The sequence below is a fragment of the Lampetra fluviatilis genome, chromosome 37 (assembly GCF_964198595.1).
Source record: "Lampetra fluviatilis chromosome 37, kcLamFluv1.1, whole genome shotgun sequence".
NCBI classification, from domain to species: domain Eukaryota; kingdom Metazoa; phylum Chordata; class Hyperoartia; order Petromyzontiformes; family Petromyzontidae; genus Lampetra; species Lampetra fluviatilis.
In genome coordinates this window covers 2,242,579-2,260,188 of record NC_136311.1, presented here as the reverse complement: position 1 = coordinate 2,260,188, position 17,610 = coordinate 2,242,579, and the positions used below count along the sequence as shown (strand labels likewise).

General features: G+C 49.1%; 1 protein-coding gene across 1 annotated transcript; it reads left to right on the top strand.

Annotated features, from left to right (window-relative positions):
- Positions 1-1,392: 1,392 nt before the first annotated feature.
- On the top strand, positions 1,393-15,380 carry UBE2L3 (ubiquitin conjugating enzyme E2 L3). The gene is made up of 4 exons (XM_078873533.1): positions 1,393-1,488; positions 12,045-12,140; positions 12,989-13,175; positions 13,411-15,380. Exons 1-4 carry the CDS (start codon positions 1,462-1,464, stop codon positions 13,563-13,565), a joined length of 465 nt encoding a protein of 154 aa, XP_078729659.1. The 5' UTR covers positions 1,393-1,461; the 3' UTR covers positions 13,566-15,380.
- Positions 15,381-17,610: the final 2,230 nt, after the last annotated feature.

Genomic DNA, 17,610 nt, shown 5'->3' with positions numbered 1-17,610 from the left:
CAACCTGCCCCTACTGGATATCTGTGAAAAAGCTGTATAGCTCATCGCATTCCTCCAGTATAAATAAATATTCTGATTCTAATCTGGCAGTTCACCAGCCTGGCTCTGTTGATTAAACACCCAGTGTCAAAACCGGTTTTGAGGTTTTAATTTGGAACTTTCGTGACTGCAGGAATTACTCTTTGGTTCTTTCGGTAAAGTCACGTATTTAATTTATGTCACGTATTTAATTTATTAGTTTATCTTCATACGTGACTTTACCGAAAGAACCAAAGAGTAACGGTTTTGAGGTTGTTTGTGTTACACCAATGCTGCCGGCATTCTGCACTCCCAGAAGGCCGTGTTGCTGATGGGATGTGTCAAAAAACGTAGGAGCAGCCATGGGAAAGAGGCGTGCCGTCGGCTTAGTTGTTGTGTTATTTATGTTCACCAAAGCCAGGCGAATTGGAATGTTGTGTTCACATTAAACATTATTTAACGACGACGAGTCTGATCCATATCTTTTTGGTGAAGCCACGTGATAGGTTTTTTATTTTCCCAAACGTTGTGTAGTTAACCCTCCATCACCCGACAAGATCACCACGGTGACGACGATGATCAGATTCTGACCAATCGGGCTTCAGCAGCTCACCGCTGGTGAGGCTTCTCGCCGACTCCAGCCCCGTGTAACTATTTAAAAGCTTATTTAAATACTGCTAATCATTTTTTTAAATCTTATGAGACCCTATGGTGTTAAGTGCAGTCTCCAACTTTAATTAACTCTATCTGTCTTGCCCTTTTTATATATGCCCTATAAATAAAGGACATTGCCTGAAGCGTCGCCGATTATACGTTTGTGTTTCTTTTGACGGCCAAGGAACGTGGAGTTTGTTACGCGAAGCTCCGCCTACTGCTCCGCTAGCTCCGCCCATCTCCCGAACTTTCTGCGGACTTGCACCGAGCCCCGCCCACTCTTCACGTAGCCCCGCCCACCGTCCACGTTGCCCCGCCCAGACTTCACGTAGTCCCGCCCACCGTCCACGTTGCCCCGCCCACACCTCACGTAGTCCCGCCCACCGTCCACGTTGCCCCGCTCACTCTTCACGTAGTCCCGCCCACACTTCACGTTGCCCCGCCTACTCTTCACGTAAATCCTCACTAGATTTGAAGCTTTCGTGACTGCAAGGATTCATACTCTTAGTTCTTTCGGTAAAGTCGCGTAGGTAAAAAAATTGAAATTAAATTAATACAAATTAAATATTTTATTTTTATTAATTTAATTTCGTTTTTTTACCTACGTGACTTTACCGAAAGAACTAAGAGTATAAACCGTCACTCTTCGCGTAGCCCCGCCTATTTTTCACGTAGCCCCGCCCACCGTCGCCTGAGCCCCGCCCTTCGCTCATAGTCCCCCGCACCCTCCTCCCGGTGCTTTTCCGGGCTGACTCGCGGTGCACTCTGGGAACCCCACCGGACAGCGTAATGGCGGCGACGAGGCGGTTGCAGAAGGTGATTTGCGCGGCGTCTCTCCCGCTCCTCACACTCGGCGCCTCTCTCAGACGCCCCCCTGCTTAGGGCCGGCGGCGGGGCCACTCCCTCGGATCGGGCGGTCCCGACCGAGTCCCGACCGCGCGGTCGTGCGGAGGCCCCGCGGGGAGGGTTGGGGTGGAAACCCCCTTCGCCGGGACGGTTCCTGCGGGATCGGTCGCGCTTCCGTCGGTAGGGGCAGACGGGCGAGGCCGAGGCTGCGCGCCGGTGTTAGGCCCCGTTTACAGGAAGAGGCCGATTCTGATTGTGAATTGTACATTGGGCGTTGTCTCCTCTCGCCGGCATTTCTCTTCCCTTCCACTGCTAGTCGTGTGTGTGTATAAATGCGTGGCTGCGTGTGTGTTTAGCGTTTAATTCGATTAAGCTCCTTATCGGCGCGGGTTGTGAAAGTGGGAGGGGGGCAGGTGAAGCGCGCGGCCCAGACGAGAAAGAAGGAAATCATGCCGGATTGCGATCGTGAGAGTGTGGAGTCGGACTTTGTGAAACACGGACGCAAGACGCTGTTGACTTGCGATTAATACTACTACAGTATTCATTTTACCGGGTAAGGCCCACTGATCTATGTAGTTTAAAAAATAGCGACCTGGCCACTAATGATGGTTCAACGAAGTAGCTTATCTCATGTGGACATTTATAGGAGCCAAATACTCTAAATGCGTGTTACTAAATGTGGTGGGGAAACCGGAGGACCCAGAGAAAAATTCACGCGACCACGAGGAGAATATGCAATATCCAAATAGTAGGCGTCAGGGTCGGGATCGAACCACGACCTCCTGTATACTAGGCGAGGGAGTTAACATTTGCCACCGTGGTGCCCGACAGATAAGTGGACTTGAGCATGATGGCCTGTGGTGGAGATTAACGACGGAGTGGGGGCCATTAGAGGGAACGAGCGCCTCGGAGATGGGAGCGATTCAATCGGATCGTGTGCCTGATATTTCACGCCAGGGATTCTGGTCCCCAAACGACCACTGGTCCGCGACGGGTCCTCCATGTGGTCCTCGGGGCTGTGATGCAAATGCAGGTTGATCCGGAAATAATTACAACTTAATACCATTTGTTTCGGACATTAATATTTTACTCAATACATTTTATTTAAAAAAAGAAGTTGGGTAAACTATCCTTATTAATATTCTTAGGTTCTTTCGGTAAATTCACGTAGGTAAAAACATTAAAATTAATAAAAGTAAAATAAAATAAAAAATAAAAATCACGACGTTTCGGAGGCAACACAAGCTTCCGTCTTCAGGTGGAACCGTGTTGCCTCCGAAACGTCGTGATTTTTATTTTTTATTTTATTTTACTTTTATTAATTTTAATGTTTTTACCTACGTGAATTTACCGAAAAAACCTAAGAATATGAATCCTTGCAGTCACGAAAGCTTCAAATCTATCCTTATTAAACTACGCTGACCCTAAGATCTAAAATCTTCCCCCCCGCAAAGTAAACCCTTTAGCTGCGTAAACAAATTATGGTCCTGAAATATTAATACTTTTGTATCACTGGCGTTTAGCGATATGTGAATGCGTTTTGTCACCAGGGTTGGGGTGCGGATGGTCCGCGGAGATTTGTGCATCGGCTGAGTGATCCTTGCGCCAAAAAAGTTTGAGAAGACCGGTTTACGCCATCGGAATGCTGAACGGAGTCCTTTCAGCGGTCTGATGATGATGGAGACGCAGGGAGACAATTTTAGAAAGGGACGACATTCATAATACAACAGTGCGAGAGAGATGGATTTTGGGAGACATTATGAAAGACTGCGTGCGACAATGAGACCAAGGCATTGCAGTGCCCTGTGCTTTTTAACTCGCCGATTTGACCTATGGTGGGTGTCCTGAAAGTTTAACACGTTACTATCGAACCTCCTCTGTTGTGGCAACTCGTGGACATGAGAATTACTTCGCGGTGAGTCAACATTCGTTCTGTAGAATGTTCCACGCTAAACAAAAGTTGGCGGTGCTTTTCATAATCCGGTAGGTGGTGTGTGTAGATACGACTGGCTGTGTAGTAATTTTGTGGGGAGTGCGTAGTGACGGAACGGTTTACCGCGCAGTGCTTTTCGAACCCGGTCACCCGAGTTCGATTAACGATTCCTGGGTCTCCCCTAGGTCGACTCGGCCTCAAATGAGTACTTGGTGCGGTGTGTAAACATCGTCACTTCGGGCAACAAAGGCGACCGGGCGTGGTGCTGGCCACTAACCCCCCTCGTGTACCGTTCCAGCTTTGATACCTGCTCGCAAACAAAACTTGCCCCAATAGTCTGGAATGACGGGGTGGAGGGGGGGGATCGTTGTCTTTGTAATTTTATACACAACGGGCACATTTTTTCGGATGAGTTCTGGAGCATCCTATAATATGAAGAATGCTGTCGATCTACATTCTTTGTTTCTCGAGCTAGCTAAAAGTGGCCCTTAAGGTCGGAGGAGCAGATGAAATGTTTAATGATGTTAATGACTTGCGAGATTGTGGCGAACTATGGAAAGAGAGTACATTGTCTTTGCGATGACAAATACAGGCATTTTAAGTGCGATATGAATATTTTTTTCCTCCGTAGTATGTCTACTTCACCACGAGGTGTTTAACCTCTGAGCTACCACTGGGTCGGTAATAGACTACACAAGTCCAAGGCTTAAGCAAAGACACTAACCATTGTGGTGAAGTATGGCCAAACAATACCAAGTTGAATTTTTTTGTTACTCTGTGATAACTATAGAGACCAGTAGTATAGTCTCACTTGCAAGTGACCCCATGTCAACGGCGAATGCTCATTTGCCAGTTTGAGACAGTTCATCAGTAACATTGGGAACATTGAATTATCTCAGGGCCCCATGGCATATAGTGTCGTCTCCTACTGAGTCAATATGGCCGCTATGTGTGTGCTATGAAGAACAGCCATTTCCCAAAATGATATCTATGATATACATTTCATTTTAAGGCAGTGTTACTGAATAATGATATTTTCATCCAGCCATGGAATGAAAGAGGTGGTAAACAGTTTATATGTCTCAGAATGTTAGATTTTAATTAACATTACTGTAGCGTAGATTATAGATTAGATCTCTACTAATATGTACACAAGAATTGGGGAAGGTATTGGATACAATACGCATTCTCCCCGCCTCCTTGCTTGTAAGAGCAAAAGTTGGTGGTGCGTCTTCTAATTCTGTAGGTCTTATTGTGTGCGTGCGACCACGTGTGTGACTTAATGGTCAACGGGTACGAGGTTGGAAGGAGTCTTCCGAAGCGTCCTATGAACCAAAGAATTCGGTCGATCTTTCTAGAAGTGGCTCTTTAGGTTCGAGTAACAGAGAGGGGGAAGGCGTCACGATGTTGGTGTCTTTTGCGAGATTGACCGACGACAGATTATAGATGACTGTACTTCTCTGTTGACATGCACAAAACAATAGGGGAGGGTAATTAATTATTTGGCAAATCTGCGTAAAATGTGGAACCTGCCTTGCCGACACTTGGTGTTTATCGTGAATGTGTAAGGAGTGTGTGCTGGCGTTTGTATGTGTCCGGGGAGGAGTGAACTCTTTGGGGAGTCCAAGCCCTCCCCCTACCCCCCTCCCCACACAACCGCCCCCCCCCCACTCTCATTCCCTACTCGGCCTACACGTTTGCATCAGAGTTCTTTGGACTGCCCACGCATGTACTTGTGTTGCTGATTAAGTGTGGTTTTTTGGAACGTGGTGACATTCACCCACCCACGATCATCATTACATGCCAGTACAGCGACATGAACATACACATGTGATCACGTACAGCTTGTTTGTCATTCCACTGCTGGATGAGGACCTTCCTCACGCCGTGCAGGCAGTCGGGGTTATTTGACTTTTTTACCAAGCTGGTCAGTGCGGGCTGGTGAATATGGGGAGTAATAGACACGGCAGGATAGGGGTACAGTTACAACAATGGATTGTTCTGCATTCCCTTTCACTTTTGTACATTGTGTGTATAGCACAGTAGGGGGTACAGCTGTTGTATCTGCCAGTCATCTCGGTTAGTCAACCCACAGCAATTGGATCCGTCCCGTGACCTGTCGGAGAGCCTTCGACACGTCACGTGGCCTCAAAGTGCACCTGGCCTGGCACAGGCGCTGTGGTGACGTCACTGCCACTTAGTGGCAAATGGCGGGTATTGATATATGTAATCTAATTCATTGCTTTAGGAAATTAATTACATGAGTCTCGGCAGCATTCGGAAAATGTAACAATGTTAAAAGCAAAGGCAATCTAAGGCCAGCCAAAATCCTACTAGGCATTGTTGATCCCATTTCTGATCTCCTGATCTGCATGCTCGATACGTAGAAGAGAGGATAACAGAAGAGTACTTGCGGTGCTTTTCGCACACGTATTCCTGCACTTTGGTGTCGAGGATTGGTGGATCACACAAATGTTGCTAAACTCCCTTCCTCTGGGTATCGATGTGCTCTAACCTGGCTCGCACAGGGAAGGCAGTACAGCCACTAGAGCTATGTATTTTTAAATTCTTTGCATTTTAAACTTAATTTCTTCAGAACAACTTTTGGTGTTTAGTTTGTTGTCCTTCCCCTGCACTTCTGATGAGCACTGTTGGCTACGTGTAAGGTGCAAAAAAAGTTCAACATACACATATTCCACCTGTTCCATCTGTATGGGATAGTGTTCCCCTCGCACACATTTATTTTCTCTGGGTGCTCCGGTTTCCTCCCACGCGTATAAATGCTGATTAATTGGCTGAACACATCTAATAGATATGCACCTCCGTGCTTGTGGATTCTGCAGTGTTTTGAGATGCAGTTTGCATATATTACACTTTTTTATATTTAAAACACTCAGTGCTATTGTAGGTTATCACTTCGGAGACACTAGTAGTAGGAGGCACTCTCATTTATTCCAGCCATCACAGGCACAGGGGATAACTATATACTTGGCCAGGACAACCAGCACACTGCCTGGCCGTCACACTGCCTGACCAACAACGCCGCCGCCGAGGAGGTGAGGACGAAGACGTAGCACGACGGGTTCCATTCCAGACGACAGTCCCGACCCAGTGTCGGGTCCTCCCTTTTATCCCCCCAGCGTGGCCTGGCTCCGCCCTCGGCCACACCCCTTTCTGGAACCTATCAGAAGGTTCTGAGCTTCACCTCGCGTGTCCCCTCCGTCACCTTTGCCCTACATCCCTTTATCCGGCCTATCACGTGCCCTGCTAGCAGACCGGGCTGCTACACCCACAAATCCCCCTCTCAGCCAGTAACCAGCGCCACGCTCCCGAGTGATTCATTCTATGTCACTACACTCTTATAGGGTATCTGAAATTAACTGGCTGAGAAGGATCATGGGAGTATCGAGACTATGATAACCGAGAGCTTAAGGGAAAAGCTGGGACAGCCAGGAGACTGGTGATAATGAAAATAGACTCCTTTGGTGTGGACCGGTGAGAAGAATGGAGGCCAACTAATAACCGCCGTCCGTGTGGCCTTGTCACTGGCACACGGAAGGTGCAGGAAGTATAGAGGCTGTCCACGCAAGAGGTGGATTGACGGCGTGAAGGAGGATGACTCGACAGAGAGTAATGAAGGGTTACGGGAAGCGATCACCCTGACCAGGGAAGGCATTTGTCTAACCTCATGGTCAGCTGCCATGTGATGTCTGACAGAATTGAAACTAAGGAGTTTTGTGTTGGCGAGAAGCAGTGGCTTTGTGGTTGTTAGCCTCCTACAATACGAAGTCATCCGTAGAGAATGATATCCGAACTGGTCGTGGACCTGTCCCCTAGGTTTACTCGGCCTTAAATGGAGTATCTTGTGCAGTGTGTATAAATCAACACCGGGTAGACGAAGGTGGTCGAGCGTGGTGCCGGTCACATGGCCCCCTCATGCGCCACATACGCCTTCATAGATCCTCGCAAACAGCACTAGCCTCAACCTTCTCTTAAGGGTGATCTGTGTGCGTGTGCTCACGCTGAACTACAAACCCGTTGACCTGAGTTCGATTCCCGCTCACGGGCACCACCAGTAAACGATTTTCTGAACCGGTTCCGGTCCTCTCCTTGCTCGACTCAAACTCAAACAAGTACCTGGTGCAGTGTGTAAACATTGCCACTCGGGAGACAAAGTCGGCCGGGGCGTGGTCTTGGCCACCCTCTCCCTTGTGTACCTTTTTCAGACCTTCTTAGGTATTCGCTAACAGCACTTGCCCCAACAGTTTGTTCACACTATATGGGGGGAGGGGTGGTCTGTGGGCGCGCGTGGGAGCTTGCTGCTTTTACATGAGAAAAAAAGAAGCCTTTTCCGCGTGACTGCCTGTGTCGTATTGCGCGTCTGTGTGACAGACGCATCGCCTTGGCGTGACGCCTGCGGGGTGCGCGAGTGTCACTCACTCTTGTGCCCTCTGTAACCACGTAGAGTGCAAACTACAGTGTGGCTTTGCTTCCAGGCAGTTGCTCAGTAGTTTCGTGTCAGCAGCTGGGGGACCTCTTCATTGTGTACGCCCTCTGGGCGTCTCTATTTGTTTATTGGTGTGTGCGCGCGTGCACTGTAGTTCTATTTTCAGTTTTGTCTTTTGAGTGTGCAGGTGGTGCATTGGCACCAGGGCCCACGGGCCAAAAGGGGCCCCAGGTGCTGGGGCTATGAAGAGGTCGGGGGGGGGTGGGGTGAGGATGGGGGGGGTATTGGTGGGAACTTGGACGGGGGGGGGCATGTTATTCCTTGCAGCAGGGCCCATGCCAACTGCTACGCCACCGATGGCCAGGAATATTCGATGACGGTGGTGCCGAGCACACACCGCCAGCTGCTCGCACGCCATGCCATCCTTAACGTTCGCTCGCGAGCAGCGTGTGATGGACTGTGATCGCGACGCGGAATGCGATAATGCGGAATAGGCCGAAGTCTAAGGGTAAACGGAGTGTGAATCCTCCTCTTCCTCCCCAATCTGTGGAGAATGTAGCCGTTGCTTCACTGATGGTTCCACCGGATGTGCTAAAACCATACTGGCAATTATTTCTTTACATAGTTACTAATAATGCCATATGTCTATAGCCCGTCTGCTGGCGATTGGCACGGCCTAGCGGTAGCGTGTTCGCCCCTTGTTGCAGTGGTTCACGGTTCCAAAGAATAGAGAAATGATCAGTTATACCTAATTTACAAACAATGAGTACCATATTGTGGGGATGTCATACAATTTTCTGATTCTGGTAATTCTGTAGAGAGACCCGATCCTGCCATTTGACTAGAATTTCTGCCGCTGGATCAGTGCTGTCAATGGGAGATTAGCACCACTTCGATGCTCACTTGAGCAGGAAATCACTTAGACTTTATCACACCTGAGACTCCAGCAGTTGAGTGTTACTGTGGTTAAAGAGAAAACATTAAAACCTGGCAATGCGACTGCGATTCTGTGGCCTTGGGCGACGCAAGCAAAACTGTTGTCACGAGAGATACGAGTGGCGATGCCCCCCCCCGCACGCGCACCTGTGGGCCCCATGAAAGCCAAAACCGTTGCACGCTCCTATGAAACCAGCCACAGTAAAAACAAAACAACACGAAAAAATGTGCAACGTTGTGCATTTTCACTTGAAAGATATTTTTAGAAATGGCATTTCCTTGCGCATTTTTACGCGAATCGTGTTGTGGGCGTCGGATGGCATTGCGGATAATCTGTCGTACTGTACTTCTATGGCCGCCCCCCCCACCCGGCGGCTTCACCAATGACTGGCGTAGTGTGTGGAGCCCCTCATCCAGCAGTGGATTGATAAAAGGGCTGTACGCACGGAGCACAGCGCCTGTGACCCAGCGCCGTGAAGGCAGCAGGGAGGGTTGGTGGATCACTGCACATAGATGTTGAGCAAGATCCACACCCTGGCTCGCCAGGGGGAAGGCGGTAACATCAACAATGTGGATTCCTCCTGTCCTGTCTGTCGGGATAGTGTTTCCCCCTCACATGCGTGAGTTTTCTCCGGAGTTCCTGATTTTTTTCTCATTTCTTCCCACATGTAAACACTCATGAAAAAGCTGATACTATATATAGAGGATCGCAGAGCTTGGAGGGAAATTTTGGCTTCTGCCTTCCTACTTGCCTGTGGTTCCTTGCACCTCTGAATCGTTGTCTCTTTAAGAGTGAGCGAATACCGTACGACGCGATACAAGTGAAATCTTTTTGTTCAAATTTAAAGAAACTTGAACATCACGAAGGTAGCTCGAGTGATTCTGCTCATGATGGCTGTGTCGGAGACTCTGACCTGTTGTTATTGGTGAGAACTTGTGTTTTGAATTTGGAGATCCACCACCTCTCGCCATCCCACAGACATGGTGTTGTTGTTTGGCACGATGTCCGATATTTTGCTCCTCCACGAACTGAATTCACTTTCAGAAGAAGATTGCAGCATGTGGAGCGAAGTGTGAGATCAACTGTATACCTCATGTGGCATGGACATGGTCTCTTCCAAGTCCAGGCTGAATGTCTTTTATACTTCTGCTTGTGACTAACGGGGGACCACCTCTGTCTATAAATAAAAGTGCCCACTGTTTATCTCAAGCACTATGCGATCTGGTCGACATTGAGACGCTTTATAAATTCACCTGTTGTATAGACTCGTACAAAGAGCCTAGGTTTGTACAAAAACCAACAGAATCGCATAAAGACCCATAGGCTCACAGTTGATTCTACTTTGTTACACAGATGGTGCCGTTTAACCAGTTGCCCGGCTATTTTACACGGGGGGGGGTCCATAAAGAATGTTGTACAACAAACAAACGAGGTAATTAGCGGCCCTAATAACTGCAAATGTGGTATAATATGGTCAGGTACTGGTGCAGAGACACAGTTACACAAAGACCCATCGACTGGCACAACAAACCCATAGATGCACACAAGGACCATCGGGATCACACCGAGACCCACATTTACTCAGAGAGCTTCGTACGAGTGACTGCCCGTTTCGAAAAAATGAATATACAGTATTGAGTTTAGTTTTATGTGCAGTATGAGTGAACTTATTTCGCACCGTGCGTAGCCAGCCGTGCTAATCGTAGCGTCGTTGATGCAAATTGCTTTTCACAATCGCCGAAGAATCACGGCCAAGCGGGAAGGTCGCGGTGAGGAGCCAGCGCCAAAACAATTTCCCAGGTTTTGCAGTCCTCCATATATTGAGATGTTTTCAGCCAATTAGTGGGACAGGCCTATGAGAAATGACGCGCGGCGCGCCACCCACTGGGCGTATGTGTGCACTGCAAAGTCACGTGCTCTAGGTTGCCGCTGAGGGCTACACATAATAATAATGTTATCGTTTAGCCTGGATTGGTCCAGCTAAATATGCAATCTGGCGAGCTGATCTCTGGCTGCCGATGTCCGGCTAGCCGTGGTGCTACTGTCGGGCAGCCCAAGATGTTTACATTGAATTGTAAATATCGTTTATGGGCTATTTCAGAGCGGTAGGCCTCGTGTGACCGCGTGTTGCATGGCATGCGTTTTAGAGTCATTTGGCTGCTACTACTCTATACCTTTCCACGTAATAAGCCACTTCGTTGAGCTATCATTTGTATTCAGGCCACTTCTGAAAAATAACTATTTTGCTCGGTGGGTTTTACAAATCACGTTTGATCCACCTCTACGGGGAGGGTGTAATTATGTTTTCTCTCTCTCTGTGTGTCTCTGTCAAATTTCGCACTTAACTTAAAATGTAGCAATCTTTGGAGATCGTAATCAACCAGGCTGTGCGTTAATTGTGTGTTAGCCGACTTTGTTGCATTGCATTACATTTCCAAAAAAATTGCTACATTTTGCTTTCTCAAACTGCCTATTTCTCTCTCTAAAATTTACCAGGCTCTCATTCGCTCTTTCTCTCCCTCGGTCGCTTCGGGGTGGATTTGCACACAACTCTTTCTAAAATGTACCAGTCTTGTTGGGTCTTTCATTAACATGCTAATTTTTCTGCTCCAACAGCTGCTCCAGCAGACCCACCTCTCTCTGCACCACCCCCTATCTCTCTCTATTTAAGGCCTCGACAAAGAGGCATTGGGTCTCTGTGTCTATGTTGTGTGTCTCTCTCTCTGTCTTCGTTGTGTCTCTCTGTGTCTCCGTTGTTGTCTCTCTCTGCTTGTGTGTCTGTCTGTGTGTCTCCGTGTCTGTGTTTTGTCTATCTCTCAAATTTAGTTCTACCTGATGACGGTTGTTTGTGTTGCAATCAAAACGTCTTACTCTATTTAATTTATTTTCTTTATTCGTGACTTTACCGAAATAACCAAAGAGTAATTCCTGCAGTCACGAAAGCTTCAAATCAAAAATGAAAATAGTTTAAATTTATTTATTTTTAGTGATTTGCTTACGTTTCCTATCTTCTGCACTCCGGTCGTTTTTTTGTATTGTTTGGTGTCACTTTCTGACCCACCCCTACTGGACATTTGTGGAAAAGAGCTTCATAGCTCATTGGATTTCTCCGGGATGAATAAATATTCTGATTGTGATGAATTCACGATGTGGATGAACTGAAATTTCGGGGCTAAACGGTGTCAAACCTGGTGTGTTTGTCTTTGCAGGAGTTGACGGACATCCGTACTTCCGGGATGAAGAACTTCCGGAACATCTTGGCGGAGGATTCCAACATTCTGCTGTGGCATGGCCTCATTGTGCCGGTACATTGTCTCACCATTACCTCCCTGTGCTTAGCCACTGTCGGCCATTCTCCATCTGCAGATAAATGAGTAACCCATCGATGCTTGCGGCGGTGCCACCACCACCGCCATACGCCCACATGTAGCAGGGCGGTTTCAGGAATCTGGAGAGCTCAGTCAACATTGAATCATCCTGACAACTCGTATGGGGGAGCCACCCCATTGAAGGTTTCCCTGCCGCACTGCACATCTGCTACCACGAGTCGTTGGGGCACGATGTCCCATGTTTCGCTCCGCATGCTCGGAACTTTCGGGAACAAATTCAGTTGCTGAAGAAGCTCCCAGCACATTGAGAAAAACGCCGATCATCACGCTTTTAATAACAAATATTCCGAATACTCTAAATGCGTGACGTTGATTCTAAATGTGGAGGGGAGAGAGAGATGCGCAAACTCTAACTATACAGCAGGCGTCAAGTGTGGGCTGCTGGGACAGTTGGGTTCCAGTCGAGGGCGACCGCGGAGATGTTATCCGGTTTGTCATATCGATGCCAAGAAATTCTACTTAAAATTTTGCACCTCCAAATAGCACTCTTGGCTATGTACGGTGCGAAAGAAGTTCAGCATACAGTACATGCAAATAAAACATCATCTCCGAGTGACACACCCTCATTATTGATGTGTGTTTAGCTATGCATCTTGGAAAAGCAGGATTATTATCTGCTGGGAAGCCCTTGTGCAAGCAGTGGATTGTGTAGTTATGTCTGCAGTGTAGAGTCATATTGCTTCAGCAAGAGCTCCTCTGCTCTGTAATTTGCGTTGATTCACAGAAACATGCTTCCGATTTCTTTGTTTTTTACTTTTGACCAGGACAACGCGCCGTACGACAAGGGCGCGTTCAGGATTGAGATCAACTTCCCGGCAGAGTACCCCTTCAAGCCGCCCAAGATCACTTTCAAGACCAAGATATACCACCCCAACATCGACGAGAAGGGGCAGGTCTGCCTGCCCATCATCAATGCCGAAAACTGGAAACCGGCCACCAAGACTGACCAAGGTGAGCGCCATGCCTCACCCCCCAGCTCATCCTGCCTTGCCGTTCCCTCTCCTGCCTTGCCGTTCCCTCTCCTGCCTTCTCGTGTGTGCCAATCGCCGTGTCTCACTGGACGAACGGGGTGGTATAATGAACGTATTTTAAACACAAATGCAGAATAAGAATGTTACTGTTGTACTGCGTTGTTACTGTCGTGCTTGAGCGTTTTAACCGTGGGTGCTCGTGTCGTATGGCGCAGTGATTAACGCCCTTGTCGCGCTCGTGAACGACCCGGAGCCAGAGCACCCCCTGCGCGCCGACGTGGCGGAGGAATACACCAAGGACAGAAAAAAGTTCCTCAAGAACGCTGAAGAATTCACCAAGAAATACAGCGAGAAGCGACCGTCCGACTAGCAGCTCACGAACACAAGCTCTACTGCCCCCGCACCACCACCCCATCACTCCCCTAACCCACTGACCCTCCTGCTCCACTCTCCATCCTCCTCCCCTTCTCAATCTCCTCTCCACCTCCCCCGCTCTTCTCATCTTCTTCCTATTCCACACCCCCCCTTTCCCAACCCTCCCATTGCTCCCTCGCCTCGCACACGGCTTAACCCTAACCCACCGGCCATAATTCAAACCTCACAGAACTCACCGTTTCCTGCTGCCCCAGCGGCCGAGCTCAGCCTGCATCTCCACCACGCCGTCTTTTCGGCGAGGCTGCGCGGTTTGATGCTCGCCTCTCCCCCTCTCGCTCCATCCCCTTTCCTCCTCCCCCTGCTCTCCCCTACTGCTGCTGGTGCAAGTGGCCTCGCGTTGCCCGTCACCGTGCCACGCGCGCGCCCGCTGCCACGGGACTTTGCGACTGCACGCAGAACCAATGTGGATTGGAACACATTAACAAATGAAGCTTGAAATTTATGACATTTAAAAAAAACTAAAAATCCCCTTAATTGGTTGTGGGGCTGAGAAAGTTAGGGTTTTTGCGGGCATTTTGAGTGGTTGGCTCATGGTGGTGATCGTGGTGTTGGTGATAGTGGTTGTGGTGATAGTGGTTTTGATTGTTGTGATGATCGTTGTGGTGGTGGTGGTGGTGGCGGCGGTGGTGGAAAAGTTAAAAATTTACTCAAATGTCGACATGGTCCTGTGCCATTTACCCACAATGCTCTCTTGCTCAAGTTGACGGCCCCCACTGATGCACTGTGCAGTGAAAGTGGCACGAACCAAACGCTAACATCCATCAAGCGGCCATATCTAACTTGTACAAAAAAATACATCATCATCAGCCGTGCATTATCTACTGCTTTCCATTGCACGTGGCAATAGCAGTGATGCAGTGGGTTGAGGGCGTGGGTTTTAGTGTTAACATCTCACTGGGGTTATGACCCCTCCGTTGCAAGACCCTTGGGGGTTGGGGGTCGCGCACTGGGAATCTTGACTCCCAAATTTGAATTTACTCGCGTCTCTTGAGACGTTTCTGTGGCCGTCTCTGGACACGTTGTCTTGGAAAGTCGACCCTTTTTGTACCCAGCGTGAAATCATTCTCTTGTGTGCACGATGGAGAGATGTCGTTAGCTGCTGTTGACAAACGCAGTTGTGAGAGGCTGATGCCCACCCACAGCCCTCTGCCCCTTACCCTGCACCGCTCGCTCACCCCTTACCCCGCTCACCTGTCCCGTATCGTCCCCTGTGTAGATCGTTCTTCCGTTTCGTTTTCCAACTTTTTACTCGGGTCTCCGTGCCTCCATCCTCTGGTCTTTGTCTGCTCTCTGCTCTCGCGTGCTCGCTCTCTTAATTTTTCTCCCCACATCTCCCTGCCTCTGTTAAATGACCGTTCCAGTTTACTGGCTTCGCGTACTTTATTTTATTTCACGGATCGCTGGCACTCAAAATCAGAATCTTTATTTAGACTGGAGACTTGTACGGCCCATGGCTGCTGCTGCTGTGCGCTTATAAATTAGCGGCACAGAGCTTGCGTGGTTATATAAATACTATATATACGTACGTGTACATCCCGCTTACGTGGCTTGTGTGTTCGGGCGAGATCTCGTTGGATTACACACGACTCGGCGCGCCCACCTCCTGCCTCCCCCCTGCCCTCCCGACTCGTACGCCCAAACCCGTGTGTGCAAAGCTTAATTCCTCCGCACTTAGCCTCTGTCTGCTTTATTATTGTGGGATTTGGTTCGTCTCTTTTTCGCATTAAAAAGGAGATGTGTAGAAATGTCACCCGGGTGTGGTCCTGCGTGAGTGCATGCCTGTTGAACGTCTTTCGCACCGTTCATAGCCAACCGTGCTTATTGGTGGCGCTGGCGGAATGTGGCTTTCTCAGAGTCCGCGCTCGTGGAGGCCCGTGGGGGGCCCGTGGGGGGCCCGTGGGGGCTTGTGGCTCACATTGTGTGTGCTCTCGTCTTTGTGCTCGAGCACCAGCTGATGCCGCGAGCCCACTTAATGGGCGAGCGCGGAAACGTCGTGGTTTCACGCTAGCGAACTAATCCTTCTGTATCCCACAAAAACTTGAGAGCGCTAATTAGAATTACGATAATCGTTGGTGGGAGCAAGGTTGGGATCGGTTCAGTTATCGCTGGCCACTGATGTTAGCCGTGGTAGGGACTCTAGTGAAGGTCGCTGGGCTTGTTTTGCAGTGCGCTAACCGCTGCGCCACGACTCCACCCCCGAGAGTCCCCAATCGCGTCACGACTCGATCTGTGCCGGTATTTGTCCAAAACCGTCACCTGGCCAGTGTGAGCGATGCATTGGTCAGTCCTCCCTCTTCGGTGTGAATACCACTCAAGTCTGATGCCAATATCACCTAACATTAATGGATGTACACAAATGCCCCCGGTTTACGACCGGGGATGCGTTCCTCAAAGGTTCAACGACGAATATCGAAACGACGTAAATCGAAGCTATTTACAGGGCAGAGGCAGTGGGTGGTGGGGGTGGTGGTGATGGAGGGTGAAGGCTGCGAGGCGACGGATGACGAGAAAGGGCGGACTATGATGCTGTCGGCGTGGGGTTGAGGCGACGCAAATCGGGTAGCGGTGTGAACAAAGGGACGACGTACATCTGGGTATTGCCTATATCGCATTATACGTGCAGCCCTTTCGTCATTCAGTGCTGGATGTGGGCCTCTCCACGCCATACGGGTTCTGGGGTGGGAGTGGGGCATCCACCACATGCATTGTCAGTGTGGGCTGGCGACTCAGTAGAGCCGACGTGTCGAGGTCAAGTGCAATGCCCACCATGTTTCTCCACATCCTATGACGCCTGTTGTGCCTTGTGGTCGCCAAGATGGTAGCACTATCCAGGCTCGACCCCCACCTGAGCTTTTGACGCTGGGCGCATTTCTGGGTGACCTGGTCATGGAGCACGTGGCCCTGCCCTGCCTCGAGGCGGTGCTGTTAGGGTTTGCCTCCCAGCCCAGTCGGATCGTCCTTACCTCTTCAACCGCCCGCACACTGGATCTTGTTGTTGTCCTCCCCTTAGCACCTCCGATTAGCACGGATGGCTACGTACGGTGCGAAAGAAGTTCAACGTACGTACGTACCAACCACTCCCAGTGTTAATCTCCCACTGGGCGTTTTCTCCGAACGTTCCTCCGTTGTACTTCTAACAGAGATGCTTCCCCGGTGTCCCGAGTCGGCGTGAGCTGACAGCACAGCAGCGCCCCCTCCCCACGTTTCCCTGCACTTTTGTTTTGTAGGCGATTAGTCCGGTGACGTTACTGCTACTGTGATGACAGTGGTGCTTTGTGGCCTTTAGAGGTAAAAACATATCGGCGACGTTTTCGGCAATGGCCCTCGTACTGTGAAGAAGGGCCATTCCCTGAAACGTTTCCCCGATTCAGGCCACACACAGTGTTGTCATTCACGCGCCGTACCCGGTTCGACGCCGACCCTGACGCGTGCATATTTGGAGTTTGCGGTGTCTCTCTCCCCGTGGTCGCGTGGATTTTTCTCCGCGTCCTCCGATTTTCCCCTCCACATTTAGAATGAACACCACGCGTTTTGAGTGTTTGGCTGCTGTACATTTCCACGTGAAGAGCCGCTTCGTTGAGCTTTCGTTTGTGGCCAGGTCGCTTCAGAATAAGAGCTACGTCGTGGGCCTTACCCGTGAAAATAAAAATTGTTTAGTTTTTAGTTTACAATAAAACTTGTATTTTTGGTTCTTTCGGTAAAGTCACGTCGAAGGGAAATAATATAATAATATAAATATAAAACAATTCTCACGACGTTTCGACTGCAACACAAGCAATCATCATCAGGTGTGAAATCCACAGCAAGAAAATTCGACTTTACCGAAAGAACCAATAATATGAATCCCTGCAGTCACGAAAGCTTTAATTCAAAATTAAACGTGTATTTAAAAAACAACTTGTATCATGACGTGGATAGACGAATGTGTGAAGGAGGCGAGTTGTCTGCTAGGCCTCGGCAAGGTAAGGTAATTTACCCTT

Coding starts and splice junctions, on each gene's coding strand:
- UBE2L3 (XM_078873533.1), top strand. CDS start 1,462: ATGGCGGCGACGAGGCGGTTGCAGAAG. Junction 1,489..12,044: donor CGACGAGGCGGTTGCAGAAG/GTGATTTGCGCG, acceptor TTGTCTTTGCAG/GAGTTGACGGACATCCGTAC. Junction 12,141..12,988: donor GGCATGGCCTCATTGTGCCG/GTACATTGTCTC, acceptor ACTTTTGACCAG/GACAACGCGCCGTACGACAA.